The sequence below is a fragment of the Scaptodrosophila lebanonensis genome, unplaced genomic scaffold (assembly GCF_003285725.1).
Source record: "Scaptodrosophila lebanonensis strain 11010-0011.00,11010-0021.00 unplaced genomic scaffold, SlebRS2 tig00000131-arrow-arrow-pilon, whole genome shotgun sequence".
In the NCBI taxonomy this organism is placed as follows: Eukaryota; Metazoa; Arthropoda; class Insecta; order Diptera; family Drosophilidae; genus Scaptodrosophila; species Scaptodrosophila lebanonensis.
Genome location: NW_022060584.1, coordinates 193,919 through 209,473, shown reverse-complemented (window position 1 = coordinate 209,473; position 15,555 = coordinate 193,919). Strand labels below are relative to the sequence as shown.

The following is a 15,555-nucleotide window of genomic DNA, read 5'->3' as shown; positions in this document are numbered from 1 at the left end:
CTGCCATTGTTGTTGTGGGTTATTTATTAACATGTTTGCTTTTATTGCAGCAGCAAAAGCTGTCGCAACCACGTAACTAGAAGAAGATCAACAGCAACAACGTCAACACAACGTGTGGCTCATCCGCGACGTCGCCGCAGCCACTTGCCATTTTTTTTTTTTTTGTTTTTTTTTTCAGACACATATTGCCGTCCGTTAAGATCGGCAACACGTTTCTAGCACACACAGTCGAAATTGTCAGCTCGCGCGCTCAACATCGCGCCCGCATATCGCAGTAAACGTAACGTACCGTCAGAGTATCTAGCGCGTAAGGACTCCAACTTTTGAAAGGATACATCCACATAGCCATGGCTAAAATTATAATCAGTGCTCTAGTGTGTTTGGCCATGTTTGGCTCCTTGGGTTAGTATATTGCATGAACATTTTTATGTGAAAACGAAAGACTTAGGCAACGAACTTGGAATAATCATTACACATTAATTGAGTTAATGGTTGTGGGTACATTTTAGATACATATATATATCGAATTATTGTGGCATGTGAAAGTGTGTTTCAAGTGGAATTTTAAAATATTTGATGTGTTTAATACTCTCTCAAGCACAAATTAAACATTTTAATAGACTTTGCTGCAAAGTTTTCAGATTTTTAAAATGAACAATTTGTTGCAACTATATGAAAGAATTAAGACTTAAAGAGTTTTAAACAAAGTTTGTTCTACTTCCCATTTAAGAACTGTATATTAATGTTTTTAATAACTGTTCCTGTTACTGTTGGAGTCTGAAAAAAAAATTATTAAATTTTATATGAAGAATTTAAAAGACTTTTTAGAACCGTTACCCTTGACAAATTTTTCGGTTTTATTTGACTACGAAAAATATTACCTTCATGCAAAAAAGCAGAGTTTAGAATAATATGTTTTCATTGGAAATATGAATATGTGCATATTTACAAGGACATTATGATTAAAATTACATTATATTTAATATATTATTTTATTTTTTTGTATTACTTTACAATTTTGTTAAGCTAAAAAAGAATACCCTATTTTAAACGTACGAGTATGAAGAGAAAAACAGTATTTATTAACAAAATAAAAGACTGTGTAGGATTTTTAAAATAAAACATGTTCTGCTGATTTTAGAATTATGAATTTATTAGACTTCTTAGAAAAATAGGTTCCTATTAGTAAAATAAAAGACTTCATAAAAGTTTCTACAATTTTTAAATAATACGCTTTTTTTGAAAAAAAAACTAAGTACTTTAATTTTTAGAAAAAGTAAATTTTCCTGAAATACACGAAATCCACCAAAAGTCCACTAATTAGAGAACTTTAGTTATGAAAATTAAAGTTTTTTAATTTATTTTTTTTTTATTATTAAATTAGCACATTGCGTCTCAACAATGTAAATTATCGGTTGCACATTTTTGATGGCGTAGAGCGAGGAATTCGAATTTTAAGCAAATAAATGTTATTTGTCACATTTAATCATTTTATTTTCGATATGTTTTATTTTAAAAATTTTACAATATGCAGTGCTGTTGGAATTTTTGCACTTTATTTATTTAGACGTCATACAAAAATGTGCTAAAATGTTCAAAACGGTCATAAAAATGACTAATGCGTAAAAAAAGCATTGGGATGAATAAATTGCAGTCGAAAATTATCTCTCTACGTGGCCAAGTGCTAATTTTTTCAAATTCAATTAATTTTGAACAAATTTAAAAACATTAATTTTATATACATTTCTAAGAATTAACAGACTGACTAATAAAGTTCCAAATAAAGTGGAGCGACCAGATAGGCTTCAATTTGTGTCTTTTTCCTTAAATATTTATTTAAGCTAAGATGGAGGCTTACAGAAGCTATAAAAAGTTGCCTTGACTTGCTTGGAAATGTCTTTGGATTGTGGTTTTGTTTGAACCTGTTTTTGGACATTTCGAATAAAATGTGTTAGCCGCGTCCGCGCTTAGCTAAAAATATGACTTAAGCTGAGATAATTCAAACGTAATCTCGAAAAGGCGATACACTTGCTTTAAATAAAAATAAAACCCACATACCTAACAAAAAGTACCTAAACAAATTGGATTAGGCATTGGCCATTGGGATGTCCACATAGTAACAAAAAACGTCTTTGGGTATTGAACATCAGTGTGGAGAGCGATTAACTAAATCAATTTAATAAAATTATAAATTAAGTATATTAATACGCTTATCAATAAATAAACATAAAAACCACGAATAGGTCGCTTTGATTTTGGCTTGAAATCTTAGAAGCTATTTTAAAAAAATAATTAGTTTAATTATAAAATAAAATATCACAAAGATATCGACTGTTGTTGTATACAATTTCGTTTTGTTTTCTGTCCAAAATATTCTTCAACGATTAATAAAAACAAATTACTCTAAAGCTGATGGATTTTATAATGATAATTACATTTTTTTTTAATTTTGCAAAATCTAGTAGGTTCCAAAACTAAAAAAATTTTCCTCAGAAATAGGAAATATATTTCGAATTTAAATAATTGCAGTTCTGGTTTTTACCTGCCGAAATTAAAGTTAATTATTTTAAATTGTGGATAGCTAATTAAATGCTACGCGGGGCTAAAACAGCCTTCGTGTTAGAATATTATTAAAATTAACGTTTCGTTACTCTTGAAAATCTTTCAGTGTGCTTAAAAGTGATTATTAAACGAATGTCACTGCAAATTGACTGCCAATTAAATTGAAGTGACTTTATTTCCGCACACGACCCATCAAATATTTCATTCATTATTGTTTCGCCTAGAGGCGAAGCTAAAATTGCGTTAAATTTTGAATGAAACCCCACAAAGGTGAACGACAACAACATTTTCACATAACAACGAGTATTTTGCAAAATCTCAAATTACACACAATGATGATAAATCAGCTGATTAAGCAGCGTCATCGTGCAATTAAGCAACTACTCAGGGGTGCAAGCAAGCCAGCAAACCAACAAACAATCAGACAAACAGACAAACGAATGCAAATGAAAACCCAAAGAAAAGTTGCCCAACAATTATAGGAAATTGAGTGCAAAAAAATTAACAAATAATTGCAAATAATTAGCGCACAATCGAAAGACTTAGGCAACGAACTGCTACTGCTGTGCTTGCCTGAAAGTTAAGCCGAAATTATTTAAACAGTTAATGCATTCAAATGTGTGTAGAGGCGCAGCATTTCAAGGTCGACTGGCAGCTTCATCTTCAAAACCAATTCACACGCCGCCAGCTAAAGCCGCAGCAGAAGACGTTAAATATTATGTATAAAAAATCAATATTACATAAGCTTTGGCTTGCGGCCGTTGTGTTTGTTGTTGTTGTTGTTGACTGATATGCCCAGAAACTAGTTTTGAATCGGCCAGCAGCGAGTTAAACGCTTCATTGCGTGCTCGGCCGTTCGTTGTGACCTTTAAGTGTTTTGCATTCAGCTATGCAGTCGTTTATTCAATCGCTTCTTCTTCTCATTTTTTCATACACTTTATTTCGTTTTGGGACACCTTCCTCATCAGCCAAATCAAATGATCATTTATATTGGTTTAGCCGACCATATGTGGCGCACAAAATGAAAGGAAATTATTCTCGAAATGCCATTCGAAAACTTTAAATTGCACCGAAATTCCAACGCACAGTGCACAGTGGTGCATGGCGCAGAAATGCCAATTAATAGAGCAGTGGTTTGCGGCTTATTTTTAAGGAGCTTGAAGAGTGTAACTTTTCATGATTTTTTGAAGCAAATATTTATAGAATTCAGCATACATAGATAGTATACAATTTTGAAATAAGTTCCCCGTCTGTAAAATAAAACACTCGATACACAATAGTATTGTGATTGATTCTTTATTCAACAAATGATCTAAAGTGTTCCCTCCGACTTTGCAGTGGATAGTTCTTGGGTAAATTTGTTCCCAGAAGGAAAAATGGTAAATCTTAAAGCTTCCGCTTTTAAACTTTGTACTAAGGCCTACTTTTGACGCACACTGATAATATGTTGTGACAAACCATGTCAGATCACTATAACATATAGCCATCATAGAAACGTAGTGATGTCAAATGGTTTTTGTTTCAAAAAACTTGTTTGTTTCTTAAGATATGGAAGCCAAATTGCGTCACGTGTGACTACGAATGACCAAATGCCAAATAGGTAAAAGAAAAGTTTCTGGCAGTTTTGCTGTAAAGCGTATATAGCTTGGGGTATATTTCTAAATAAGTTTATGGTATATCGTTAAACTTAAAAATTGCACAATGAGGATACATAACTACCAGACAAGTAAAGAACAGCTTTTTCATCTTTTGTGAACAAGTTGCCTAGAATTTGTAAAGTGCTGCTAACAATGTCCACAATCCCGCTAACCTTTTTATACAAATAAGAAACAAATATTCTTACAATGTTAATAAATACACTCTTTGTAGATGAATCATTTTTTATTAAAGTAGGGTTGCAAAAAAATTTCGTCTGTCAGAGGAAGGAGATAGGGAAAGTTTTTGCTTGTTACTTGATAAAGAGATGGTTTCTATGGGCTTGAGAGAGCTCATAATGTTTCTAGTTTAAAATTGTATTGCATTCCAGGCGTGCTGGATATACGTGTTTCTGAAAAATATATTCCGGAAATTCAAGTATTTTACCGATTTTTTGCAGCTTAATTTTTTTGGTGTTGTACCCGTATTGTACCGGTATTGCATTGTTTATTTAATTGCATTGCTTATTTAAGAACTACAGTCTTGAAAGCATTCCTTCATAAGTATGAACACTACAAGTGTTTTTTGAATTAAAAAGTTCAATTAAATTTGTTAAAGCTTCAGTAATAATAGGCTAACAAATAATTAGTTATAAGCCTAAAGAAGGCAGAGTGGTCTTCGTATAACAAGATACCTTTTGGCAGCCTTTGGAATTCCACTGTGCATTGCCGGGTTCAACAAACGGGGTGTGTGGGACTCTGAAACTCATTAAAATTTCAAATGCCACAAAGAAAGCCGCTCACCAAAATCAAAAAAAAAAAAAAAACATACATTACAGATAGAGAGAGAAAGAGATAAAGAAATAAATAATTGCTATGCTGTGCATGCCACTTTTTTCGCCACACCACGGCCTGTCATGTTAATTGAGAGAAGTATTGTTATTTTGAATGAATTAAAGTGCGCGCCATCCATCCATTAGACCATTAGAGGTAAGAGAGATAGAGCCCTTCCACAACCCGACCCTACTAACCCCAATCCCAACTCTGTCGCCTCTCCTCGTTCCAGCCCATGCTGCCGGCTCGTGTCGCGAGGCGAACGGCACCGCTCCCGTCTCCGGCTCCTGCGACGCCTACATTGAGTGCAAGAACGGCGTGGCCGAGGAGAAGCTCTGTCCCGACGGCCTGCTCTACAATGAGAAGTCGACTGGCTACCCCTGCGGCTATCCCATCGATGTGGAGTGCGCGCAGCCGACGGCCCGCTTACAGGCCGCCCAGCCCACCGACGACTGTCCCCACCAATTCGGCTACTACCGCATGGGGGATGCGAGCCATTGTGGCCAATTTATGAATTGTGCGGCCGGTCGCGGCTTTGTCTTCGACTGTCCCGAGGGCTTGGCCTGGAATCCGGCCACCTATAAGTGCGATTGGCCCGATCAAGTTGAAGATTGCGATGCAGAGGCTTTTCTGGGCTTCCGTTGCCCACCCTTGGCGCCCAAATCGGATCTGCTGGGCGAACAGGCGGAGGACTATACCTTCCACCCATCGCAGGACAATTGCCAGGTGTACTTCATCTGCATTGAGGGACGTCCGCGTCGCATTAGCTGCGGCGAGGATCAGGCCTTCAATCAGGAGCTGAATCAGTGCGATGATATCGACAATGTCGCCAACTGTAGTCCGGATATTAGGGCCAAGGGCGCTGAGATAAAGGCGGCCCGTAAATCGGCGGCTGAAGCGAGAAAACTGCAGCGCTCTGGTTAAAGCATTCGACTAGAGAGATTTATCAGATTTATATTACTTAATTCCATGCAAACTATGATTCAAACATATAGTTGCTCGAGTTTTCTAGTCTGTAGTTAAAAGCCGCTTACAAATAATTTGTTTATTGTAAGTCGATTGTCACAATAAATGCCATCAAACGAATCGCTGATTGTTTAATGTTCAAGTTTGTGTCCTGAGTCTTTCGTTTTAGCCACAACTATCTCATGGCCCAGCATTTACTAAAGTTCCCCCTCCATTCCGCATCTCTTGCAGCTCTTGGCTCGCCCGAATGCCCCACACCCAACGGCCGCTTTGCCTCCGGCGACCAATGTGATGCCTACACCGAGTGCCAGGACGATGTGCCCATTCCCAAGCTCTGTCCCGACGGTCTGCTCTTCCATCAGCGCACCAAGTCCACCGGCGAGTGCACCTATGCGCCCTACTCCAGCTGCAAGGAGCGCGCACGCCTGCAGCCCGCCAACGGCACCGATGAGTGTCCTCGCCAGTTCGGCTTCTATCCCAATGGCGATGACACCAAGTGTGGAGTTTACCGAAACTGCGCCCATGGAGTGGCCAGTCTGACCAAATGCCCCGAGGGTCTGGCCTTCAATGAAGAGAGCTATCAGTGCGACTGGCCCGATCTAGTCCCCGCCTGCAACGCCGAGGCCTATCTCGGCTTCAACTGCCCCGCCCCCGAGCCCGTCGATGGCATTGCTCCCGAGGTGGATGTCAGTCCGGAGGGCGAACTCCGCTACTATCGCCATCCCCAGACCTGCAAGAAGTACTTCGTCTGCGTCAACGGACATCCCCGTCTCTACAACTGCGGCAAGTATTTGGCCTTCAATGCCCAGAGCAAGCTCTGCGACTTCTACAACCGGGTACCCGAGTGCTACGAGCTCCTCAAGGCGAAGCAGAAGGCAAAGGCCGAGCGACAGACTCCATCAGCCGCAGCTCGACAGCCCTCAGAGTAGGGCACTGGAGCTATCGCCGATCTATGTTCAATTAGAAGTAGTTGTAAATAGCATATGATTCGATATATGTACATATGTACTATAAGCTTGCACTTGTGTGTAGTTTTTTTAACATTAAATAAACGCATTCTTACACCCTACGAATAGTACAATTATATACAAAAATCGTTCATCTGCTTAACCAACTCTAGGCTATAGATCGTCTAAGAATAAATCCAGGGAAGTAATATCAAAAACGTACACACTACCATCGAAACTGCGAAAAGCTAAAGTACTTTCAAATAACTTTTAAATGTATTTTTTATTGTTGTTGTGCCGGCTTTTAGATACAGAGTTCCAATCTGTCATATAGTGCCTTCTGAAAACTAAAAACTATATTCTCAACAAACAATTTTAGACATGAACAAATATTTTTTGAAAATTTTAATACAATTATTGAGGTAAAATACCAATTATCTCTAAATAACTATTCATAGAAATGCCTTCTCGTTGGAACGATGTATGGTGTTGAAAAGCTGTTGAAATAAATCGCCCTTGGATTTGGATTGGATTTCAAGTATTTGTTAGTTCATGCGTCTCTTTCTTAGCTGCGATAGCTTCCGGAACAACCTCATCATTATCAGACGGGCTGCTGAAGGGCTCGTCCAGTCTGATCTTCTTCGAAGTCGTCGTCACTCTAAGCATCAAATGGATCCTCTATACGTTTTAGACGCCAACTAAATTATCCATCTAATTGAATCATAATTTATCAGACTTACGTGCTTGCTCATGGTACTTCAAAAGGGAAAGTCTGGAAAACAAATTCAGTTCCTCATGCCCCTCTCTTCCTGGGATCCAGCTATTATTGTTTTCCAATTTGCATGCATAGGGCTTTGCATCTCCGAGGTTTATGTGGGATTGCAGAAAGCTGAGCTTGGAGAACCAATATGGTTGAATACTATTGTCCGATTTCCTCAGCTTCATCGCACACTGGCACCGCAGACAGTGCAGTTGCGTCCTTGCTCCATTCGCCGCTAATTCCGGAAGCTTTTGTTGTAGGACCGATGTGATGGAGGCCATGTTTCATTACGTGGATATTTGTATAAAAATCATGTTACAACAATTTCAGAAATCTGTTAAAGTTGTACAATTGCTTAATAATCAAAGCCTCACCTTTGTTATTGCTTATTCAAATCATTTCACTTATTTTTCGTCAAATTCAACAAACTCATTACAAAAATCTGGCACAGGTTATGCTTTTGGAGTCAGCTGTTCTTTAAAAACATTAACACTTACTCGATGCTTGACTAACACGTATCGATAATTTTGTAACGATTATTAATTCCGTGACTTGTGACTTCCGCTACTTGGTCACCCGCCAATTCAAATAATTGTTCTTTGTTTCGCAAATAAACAACAAATACAGGTATACAACACAAAAACTAACAAAATATTAAAATTCCATTTTGTACAAGTATTTCTCTAAAAATATACAACACTTAACATACTAAGTTACTAAAAATGAAAATGGGGGATGCATCAGAAAAAAAACACAAACTCGTCCTATCTCGGACTTACTTGTAGGAGAATCTGGATGCCTAGTTTGATTATTCTAAGCCTTATACTTGCTGAGCTCCTCACGATAGGTTAAATATGAGGAAAGTATGGATATCATAAATAGCTGTTGTTGTTGCTGCTTCGACTTATTCTTGTACTGCATACATACACGCATAGACACCATGATGGAAATGTATGCGTTTGAAACATACACTGGTCGGCACAATTATTTTGACGAACTGTACTCACGACTATCGGTGCTGGTTGCTTTTAGTTTCAAGGAATAACGGTACAATTTTCATACGGGATATAGAGTTCATAGCAACAACAATATGTAGGCAAAATATTTTGCCTATTACTCTTCACACCTTCTTTCTACAAATGACAATGTGAGTTGACTGCGGATTCAGGCACGGCATAAGTATTTTGACCAAATCTTTGTCGCCGTTTTCGCGTACGTTTTATCAAGTGATACTAAAATAACTTTGGTGTAACAATTTTTGTTGACCTTTTTACATTATTTTCATTAAAATTTGATTCAAAAGTAATCGATACAATGGTAAAAAAGACAGAATTAAGTTATGTTGTTAGAGCCTCAATAGTGGCGAAGTTTAATGCCGGCGTAGCACCAAAAGACATTGCAAATGAATATAATTTGTCGCGGCAAACAGTCCACTATCAAATTAACAAATATAAGACCCACAATCACGTCAAAAACTTGCCTAGATCAGGTGCTAACCGCAAAACAACACCCATTGAAGATCGAGTCCTATTGCGGGAATTTAAAAAAAATATTCATTTAAAGCCGCAAGCTGCTGCAGATCAATGGAATAAGTCGACCAAGACTCCAATCAGTGAGCGTACTGTTCGGCGACGCCTAAAAGAAGTAGATTTTAAGACATACAAAGCGAAGGACATACCTTACATATCAAAGGTGAACAAGCTCAAAAGATTGGCTTTTGCAAAGGAGCATCTGCATAAGCCAAAAGAGTTTTGGAGAAGCGTTCTATGGACAGATGAAAGCTCCTTTGAATACAATTCATCAAAAACAAAGATTTTTGTAAGGCTCCCACAGTTTCAAAGACAAAAAAATATCCCCGTATGTCAAAAAGTGAGCCATGGCGGAGGCTCAGTCATGTTCTGGGGATGCATTGCGTACAATGGGTTAGGTGATTTCGTTCCCATCACCGGCTCAATGAACCAGCAACAATATTTGAGTACCCTTAACGAAAACGCATTCCCTTCCGGTGACAGGCTGATTGGAGAATCATTTATCCTGCAACAGGATAACGCCCCATGCCACAAAAGCAAAATGATAAGAGCATTTTTAACCGATGTTGGTGTTACTACTCTGGATTGGCCACCACAAAGTCCGGACTTAAACGTTATTGAGAATGTGTGGTCTCTTGTAAAACGTAAAAGAAATGCGTCTTTGCATAAAACCGAAGAAGAAACTATTTCCGAGGTCACTTCTCTTTGGAAAGAGATACCATTAGAGGTCCTTCAAAATTTAGTGGACTCAGTTCCAAGACGTCTTCAAAAAGTTATCGAAGCCAAAGGCGGGTATACATTTTATTAATCTACCATCAATTTCTTATGTTTTGTTTAGTATTAAGCTTTGTTTTTTTTGTTAATATCCATTGTCAAAATACTTATGCCAACCCATGAAAATTACCTTGATTTATAATTTTAAAAGTCCTTATAAAAATATATCCTTTGAATTATTTTTAAGTTTGTAATACCAATATGGAATTGAGAAAAAAAATTTCCTTTGATATCTTAAACCAATAACCAGTTATTGACAAAAATGTATGATTTTCTTCTCGTCAAAATAATTGTGCCGACCAGTGTACATTTACATGCACACATTCGTGTGCATTGAAATTTATTTATTTAATTAACTAACTTAATTTCTTTTTTTTAAATATATATTTTTTTAATTTTCGTTTTTTGTAGAGAGTACAGCGTATTTTACTGTTGGCCTTCTCTCTTTTTTATTTGATTCAAACATTCAATAGTTTAAGTTAATGACTTCATAGAAAGACTACTTGTATATGGACAACAAGATAAGATTACGCTAATTGGGTCTTGCTTATCGGTATGTATATGTAATCCACATTTGTCGATTAAATAGTTCCGGAAACAATTAAATTAATGGACTTGAGGCTTCTGCACATGTTTGGTTGATAGCTTGACATTAGCTTTAGATTGTCCAAGATTACTGGACGGATATGAACCAATCTGGGACAGAAAAGATACTTTCTTTTGACCCCGATACATATAAATAAGTTTTTTTTATAGCCTGTACTCAAAGGGTGAAAGGCTATACTAGTTGTGTGAGAATGTATGTAACACACAGAAGGAGGCATGGCAGACCCCACAAAGTATATATATTATTGATCAGGGTGACAAGACGAGTCGTTATAGCCAAGCCCGTCTGTCTGTCCGTCCTTCCGTTTGTGGGCTGGTACAGGGTATTTAATAATTGAGCCAGCTCGAGCCAACCGATAAAAAAATTTAAATTGTGTCAATGTTATAGTGGCGCACCATGATCTGGAACTTTATCAAATTTATTGCATGATATAGCTGTCATAAACAAAGTTGATTGACTTCCCGAGAATAATTTTGTGTTGATATCTTGACATTAGTTGCCGTATAAAAGCCCAATTCAATTTCAAAGAATTGGATAACTACATATTTGCTATAATTAAGTAAAAATACTTGTTTCATTTCGCCAAACTTTTTTATGAGTCAAAGGAAACCGGGTATTTATTGAAGTTGTCGCACCTAGCGAGGTAAAATTATAATTTGAAAAATTAGAAATGAAAGCATTTTTATGAGGAAGTAAATTTAATTTTTAATGGAAAATGTTTTTTTTTATTATAATATCTGTTTTTGCCTGCACCCTTTTCTGAATAAAAGTTTTAATAACAGCAGTCTCACGAAGCTTCATATGAAATATAATGTCTTTTATCTATCTTTTATAGAGTTTAGGTGCATCGAAAAAACTCAACTTCTGTGTGTTACATGTATACTCTCGCACGGAACTAATATACTCTTTTAGCCTTCGGGTACAGGGTATAAAAATATATCGGTTATTGCTATTAATGTCTAATTCTTTATATAATCCAAAATAAGTTGATTAGTTCGTTAACTATTTTACCAAGGTCCATAATATTTTTCTGGTTTTTTTCTTTACCAAACAACTACTGATACAGTACGCGGGCTATTTGTTTCGCAGACAAAACGTAAAGCATAACTGCAATCTAAATCATTCATTAAAAGGTTGATATCCCACATGTGGACACAATGTTCTTTGCCACCTTGATTATCAGGTTGATTTGGATGCCAATTTAAAAATGTGGCGTTTAGGCCTGTGGTAGTCGAAACATAATTGCCGCTCTGCCCTAGATCTGTTATATCCGTCCAGTAATGAAAAACGTTCAAATGCTGTTTAATGGCCTCATGCTCCTCCTCGGACTCCAAATGCAACAAATGACCACCCAGTTGGCGACATTTATGGTCTGCGTTGAACCAATTCAGCCTAACGCTTTCTTCAATAAAGTAGTACTTGGAGCCGATTTTCTTAAATGGTGTAATATCCACTGGAATTTCCTTCGGTATGCCGTCAATTTCGTGGACTTGCGTTCTGGGGACCACATTGGCAGCTAAGAACAAGTTGGTTCGGTAATTTTTGAAATGTTCAAGTAAATATTACCTGTCAAATGGGAGAGAATGCCGCACACGACTAATATTGTTATTGGACTACACATTTTCCGGATCTTCTCTAGAGTAAGTTGTTAAAACAATGAATGCAATTTTGCTATATGCGGACTTTTATAGCAATGTCCGCTAATAACTATATACATACATATGTATTTCTCAAGTAGGTTGATTAGATTGTTTGAATGCACTAACGTCCGGAACTCAGCCATCGACAAATTGAAAGATTCTTATGAAATAACAACGATCCACTTACCCTTTATCTTATCGCGATGTCTAAATCATTAAGAACAAGTAAAAAAGCTAAAGTCGGGTGTCCCGACTTTGAAATACTCTGTACATATGTTTACAATAATTATAGAAAATATATTTATGGCTATAACTTCTTGTTAAATCGGTCTATCATAGTGAAACTTGACATACGGACACATAATAACCAACTGGGGGTATTTCCATTTTTAATTTTAGTTCGAAATTCCAAGAATTACGGGAGTTAGAGAAAATATACTTCTGTACATTTCATGTACAGAGTATAAAAAGTGGATTGGAAATAACTTTTTATTTATTTTATTTATTTATAATGAAATTGCCAGCACTTACAAAGTGCGGACAATTTATGGTTTGTGTTAAGCAATAGCTGCGATGGCCTTCTGCTTACATTCTTTGTTGTAATATAGTAAGTAACAATATTGATTTAACATTTGATATTATGACTTAAATAGGTGATATTTATTAGCTATTGTATATGCAAGGCAACGAGTATACAAATATATAGGTCTACAGATTCTAGTTACTAATTAAGATTCTACTTATATGCTGTTGTAAAGGTTTATGGATTTAAGACATTGGATTGTTGTGACTATGTTTTTGGGATCTACTATTTCTTCTAGGGTTTTTTGGAGGAATTTCTGTCTGTGCTCAACATAAAGAGGACATTCTAGGAATATGTGGGATAGTGTTAGGTTATGATTGCATTGTTGGCATGTAGGATGGGGTGTTTTGTCAAATAGGTGGCTGTGTGTTAGTTTAGTGTGCCCGATTCGAAGTCTCATAAATTTAATGGTGTCCATTCGAGAGATTGTTGTGTTTAGCGATACAATATGGTTCTGCTTTTTTGAGTTAATAAGTTTGTAATGTGGAGATGTGTTGTTCCAGATACTATCGTATTGGGTTTTCATGTGTTTACTGATGTATTTAAGTGTATCTGATATGTTGAGGTTTCTTTCTAATATTAATGGTAATGTGAGTGCTTGCTTAGCTGCTTGGTCTGCAAGTTCGTTTCCAATAATGCCGCAGTGTCCTGGGACCCATATCAGAGTGAATTTGTGTTTGTATTTTAAAATGATTTTCCTAATTTCTAATGTGTAGTAGTTATAGTTGTTTAAGTTTTCTAGGGCTGTAAGGGCTGAGAGTGAGTCGGTGCATACGGCAAATTTTCCTTTTTGTTTTTCCGCATATCTGCATGCGTAGAGAATTGCTGCTATTTCAGCAGTGAAAATGGAGGAATAAGATGGGAGTATCTGCTGGGTTATGATGTGTTCTGTGGAGGTTACACTGTAGGCTACTCCGGTATCGGACTTTGAGCCGTCTGTATATAGGAACGTGTGTTGTTTGAGGGTATCTTTAATTTATAGGAAGAGTTGGGAGTAAACAATCGGTGGTGTGTTGGGTTTTGATGAGGTGTGAAGGGATTTATTTATCCTAGAAAAGTTAAATGACCACGGTGGGGTGGTTTCTTTTTTATTTATTATGGGTACAGGCTGTAGCAGTATCATTTTACAGTTTTCAATGGTATTCTTTATTGTTGATGACAATTTTGGGACCCGCTTCGCTTTCGAAATTTTTTTACAAATGTGTTCTAGTGGAGTATTTTTTGCTGAGGATATAATTTTAAAGTTTTTTAATATAGCGTGTTGGGTTCTGTGTTCTATTGGCCTAATGTTAAATTCGTATATTAGATTGTTTATTGGTGAGGAGCGAAAGGCACCGAGGGTCATTCTAACAGCTGAGTGGTATATGGTTTTTAATTTGTTAATTTTTGATTTGGGAGCTCTTCCGTATAGGAATAACCCATAGTCAATTTTTGACATGATTATTGAGTTTATTACATAAAGAATGGTTTTCATGTGGCAGTTAAAACTAGTACTGCAGAGGCATTTAATAATGTTTACCCTTTTAGCTAATTGTATTACTAATTCTTCTATGTGTGCATCCCATTTATATTTATTAGTTATAGTAATGCCTAGTATTTTTAATGATTTTTCATTTTTTAAGTTGAGATCGCTAAGTATTCTAAAGTTGAATTTTTTTTTTCGACAGATGTTTTGATTTTGGCATGGAGAGACTGGCTCCAGAGTAATTGCACCATTTTTGGATGTCTGAGATTAGTGGGTTTATGTTTAAGGTTGTATCTATCTTTTTGTGTCTTTTTATTATTGTATAATCCTCTGCGTATGCAGTAAATTCGAATAATTTATGTAGACCTATGGTTTTATTAAGTTTATTATAGGCGATTGCAAAAAGGATTACCGATAGTGGTGATCCTTGTGGGATTCCATTTTCTAGTGGCAAGGGTTGGGATTGTATGTTTTGAGTCTGGACACAAATTTTTCGGTTGGTTAAAAAGTTTATTATGTAATTTATCATTTTTGGTCCTAATTTCCAGTCAACGAGCTCGTCGATTATTGTATGTATTCCGATTTTGTCAAATGCCTTTGAGAAGTCTAGTGAAATGATAGAAAGGTGGCTCTTTCTGGATAGGGTAGTGGTAGTCAGGTAGTCTAGCATTGCTAGAGAATCTGATACCGATTTTCCCTTTCTAAATCCCATTTGACGACTATCGAGTAGCTGGCTGTTATTAACTAGCCACCATAGTCGTTTGGATATGATTTTATTTAGACATTTATTTATTTATAAAAAATCAACAAATTTACTGTCAATAAGTACTTGGTAATATTAGAAAGTAAAATAAAGATATTTATAGTATTACAATATAAGTTAAACTTAAAAGATAAGAAAGCCTAAGGGAGAGCTATACAATGACGTCTATTAATGCCTCCGACACGTTGGGGGAATTTTATTTGCCAGTTGGCCAGCTATGCCCCGATTCACAGCCAAATGTGGTCAGAGACATTATGGACCTAACAAACTAAACAAATAGCAAGTAGAAGAGAAGAATTAATTCTACTTAAGAACTAATTAGAAAAAGTAAGGTGTAGAAAGAGGAAGAGGAAAAAGAAAAAATAAGAGGGAAAGAGAGATACAAAGACAGAGAAAGAGAAAGAGGTAAAGAGGTAAATCTCCAACCCGGTGGGGGAAAATTTAAATTCCAGTCCGGCTAGCTATGCCCCGACTCACAGCAGAAGTGGTCA

At 36.6% G+C, this 15,555-nt stretch overlaps 3 protein-coding genes across 5 annotated transcripts; 1 reads left to right on the top strand and 2 right to left on the bottom strand.

The window, feature by feature from the left end:
• The first annotated feature begins 241 nt into the window (after window positions 1-241).
• LOC115629020 (protein obstructor-E) lies at window positions 242-7,055 on the top strand. 2 transcript variants are annotated; one of them, XM_030525315.1, is made up of 2 exons: window positions 242-402; window positions 6,228-7,055. In XM_030525315.1, the coding sequence occupies exons 1-2, from the start codon at window positions 348-350 to the stop codon at window positions 6,923-6,925; spliced, it is 753 nt and encodes a 250-aa protein (XP_030381175.1). In that variant the 5' UTR covers window positions 242-347; the 3' UTR covers window positions 6,926-7,055. The 2 variants fall into 2 exon arrangements, with proteins under 2 accessions (XP_030381175.1, XP_030381176.1); XM_030525316.1 differs by lacking the exon at window positions 6,228-7,055 and adding an exon at window positions 5,263-6,088.
• A 278-nt stretch (window positions 7,056-7,333) lies between these two features.
• LOC115629042 lies at window positions 7,334-8,211 on the bottom strand. 2 transcript variants are annotated; one of them, XR_003995860.1, is made up of 3 exons: window positions 8,078-8,211; window positions 7,684-7,951; window positions 7,334-7,621 (listed from the first exon to the last, which is right to left on the bottom strand). XR_003995860.1 is itself a non-coding variant. In XM_030525345.1 (2 exons), the coding sequence occupies exons 1-2, from the start codon at window positions 7,982-7,984 to the stop codon at window positions 7,602-7,604; spliced, it is 321 nt and encodes a 106-aa protein (XP_030381205.1). In that variant the 5' UTR covers window positions 7,985-8,011; the 3' UTR covers window positions 7,334-7,601. The 2 variants fall into 2 exon arrangements, 1 of the variants encoding a protein (XP_030381205.1); XM_030525345.1 differs by lacking the exon at window positions 8,078-8,211 and having other exon boundaries at window positions 7,684-8,011.
• A 3,354-nt stretch (window positions 8,212-11,565) lies between these two features.
• LOC115629024 (C-type lectin 37Db-like) lies at window positions 11,566-12,252 on the bottom strand. The gene is made up of 2 exons (XM_030525321.1): window positions 12,180-12,252; window positions 11,566-12,129 (listed from the first exon to the last, which is right to left on the bottom strand). Exons 1-2 carry the CDS (start codon window positions 12,232-12,234, stop codon window positions 11,657-11,659), a joined length of 528 nt encoding a protein of 175 aa, XP_030381181.1. The 5' UTR covers window positions 12,235-12,252; the 3' UTR covers window positions 11,566-11,656.
• Between the last annotated feature and the right edge of the window lie 3,303 nt (window positions 12,253-15,555).

What these genes read in the sequence shown, in the direction of transcription:
- LOC115629020 (XM_030525315.1), top strand. Translation starts at nt 348, where the DNA reads ATGGCTAAAATTATAATCAGTGCTCTAGTGTGTTTGGCCATGTTTGGC. An exon ending in GGCCATGTTTGGCTCCTTGG is followed by an intron (nt 403 to 6,227) that starts GTTAGTATATTG and finishes CATCTCTTGCAG; the next exon opens with CTCTTGGCTCGCCCGAATGC.
- LOC115629042 (XM_030525345.1), bottom strand. Translation starts at nt 7,984, where the DNA reads ATGGCCTCCATCACATCGGTCCTACAACAAAAGCTTCCGGAATTAGCG. An exon ending in GAAGTACCATGAGCAAGCAC is followed by an intron (nt 7,622 to 7,683) that starts GTAAGTCTGATA and finishes TAAAACGTATAG; the next exon opens with AGGATCCATTTGATGCTTAG.
- LOC115629024 (XM_030525321.1), bottom strand. Translation starts at nt 12,234, where the DNA reads ATGTGTAGTCCAATAACAATATTAGTCGTGTGCGGCATTCTCTCCCAT. An exon ending in CATTCTCTCCCATTTGACAG is followed by an intron (nt 12,130 to 12,179) that starts GTAATATTTACT and finishes ACTTGTTCTTAG; the next exon opens with CTGCCAATGTGGTCCCCAGA.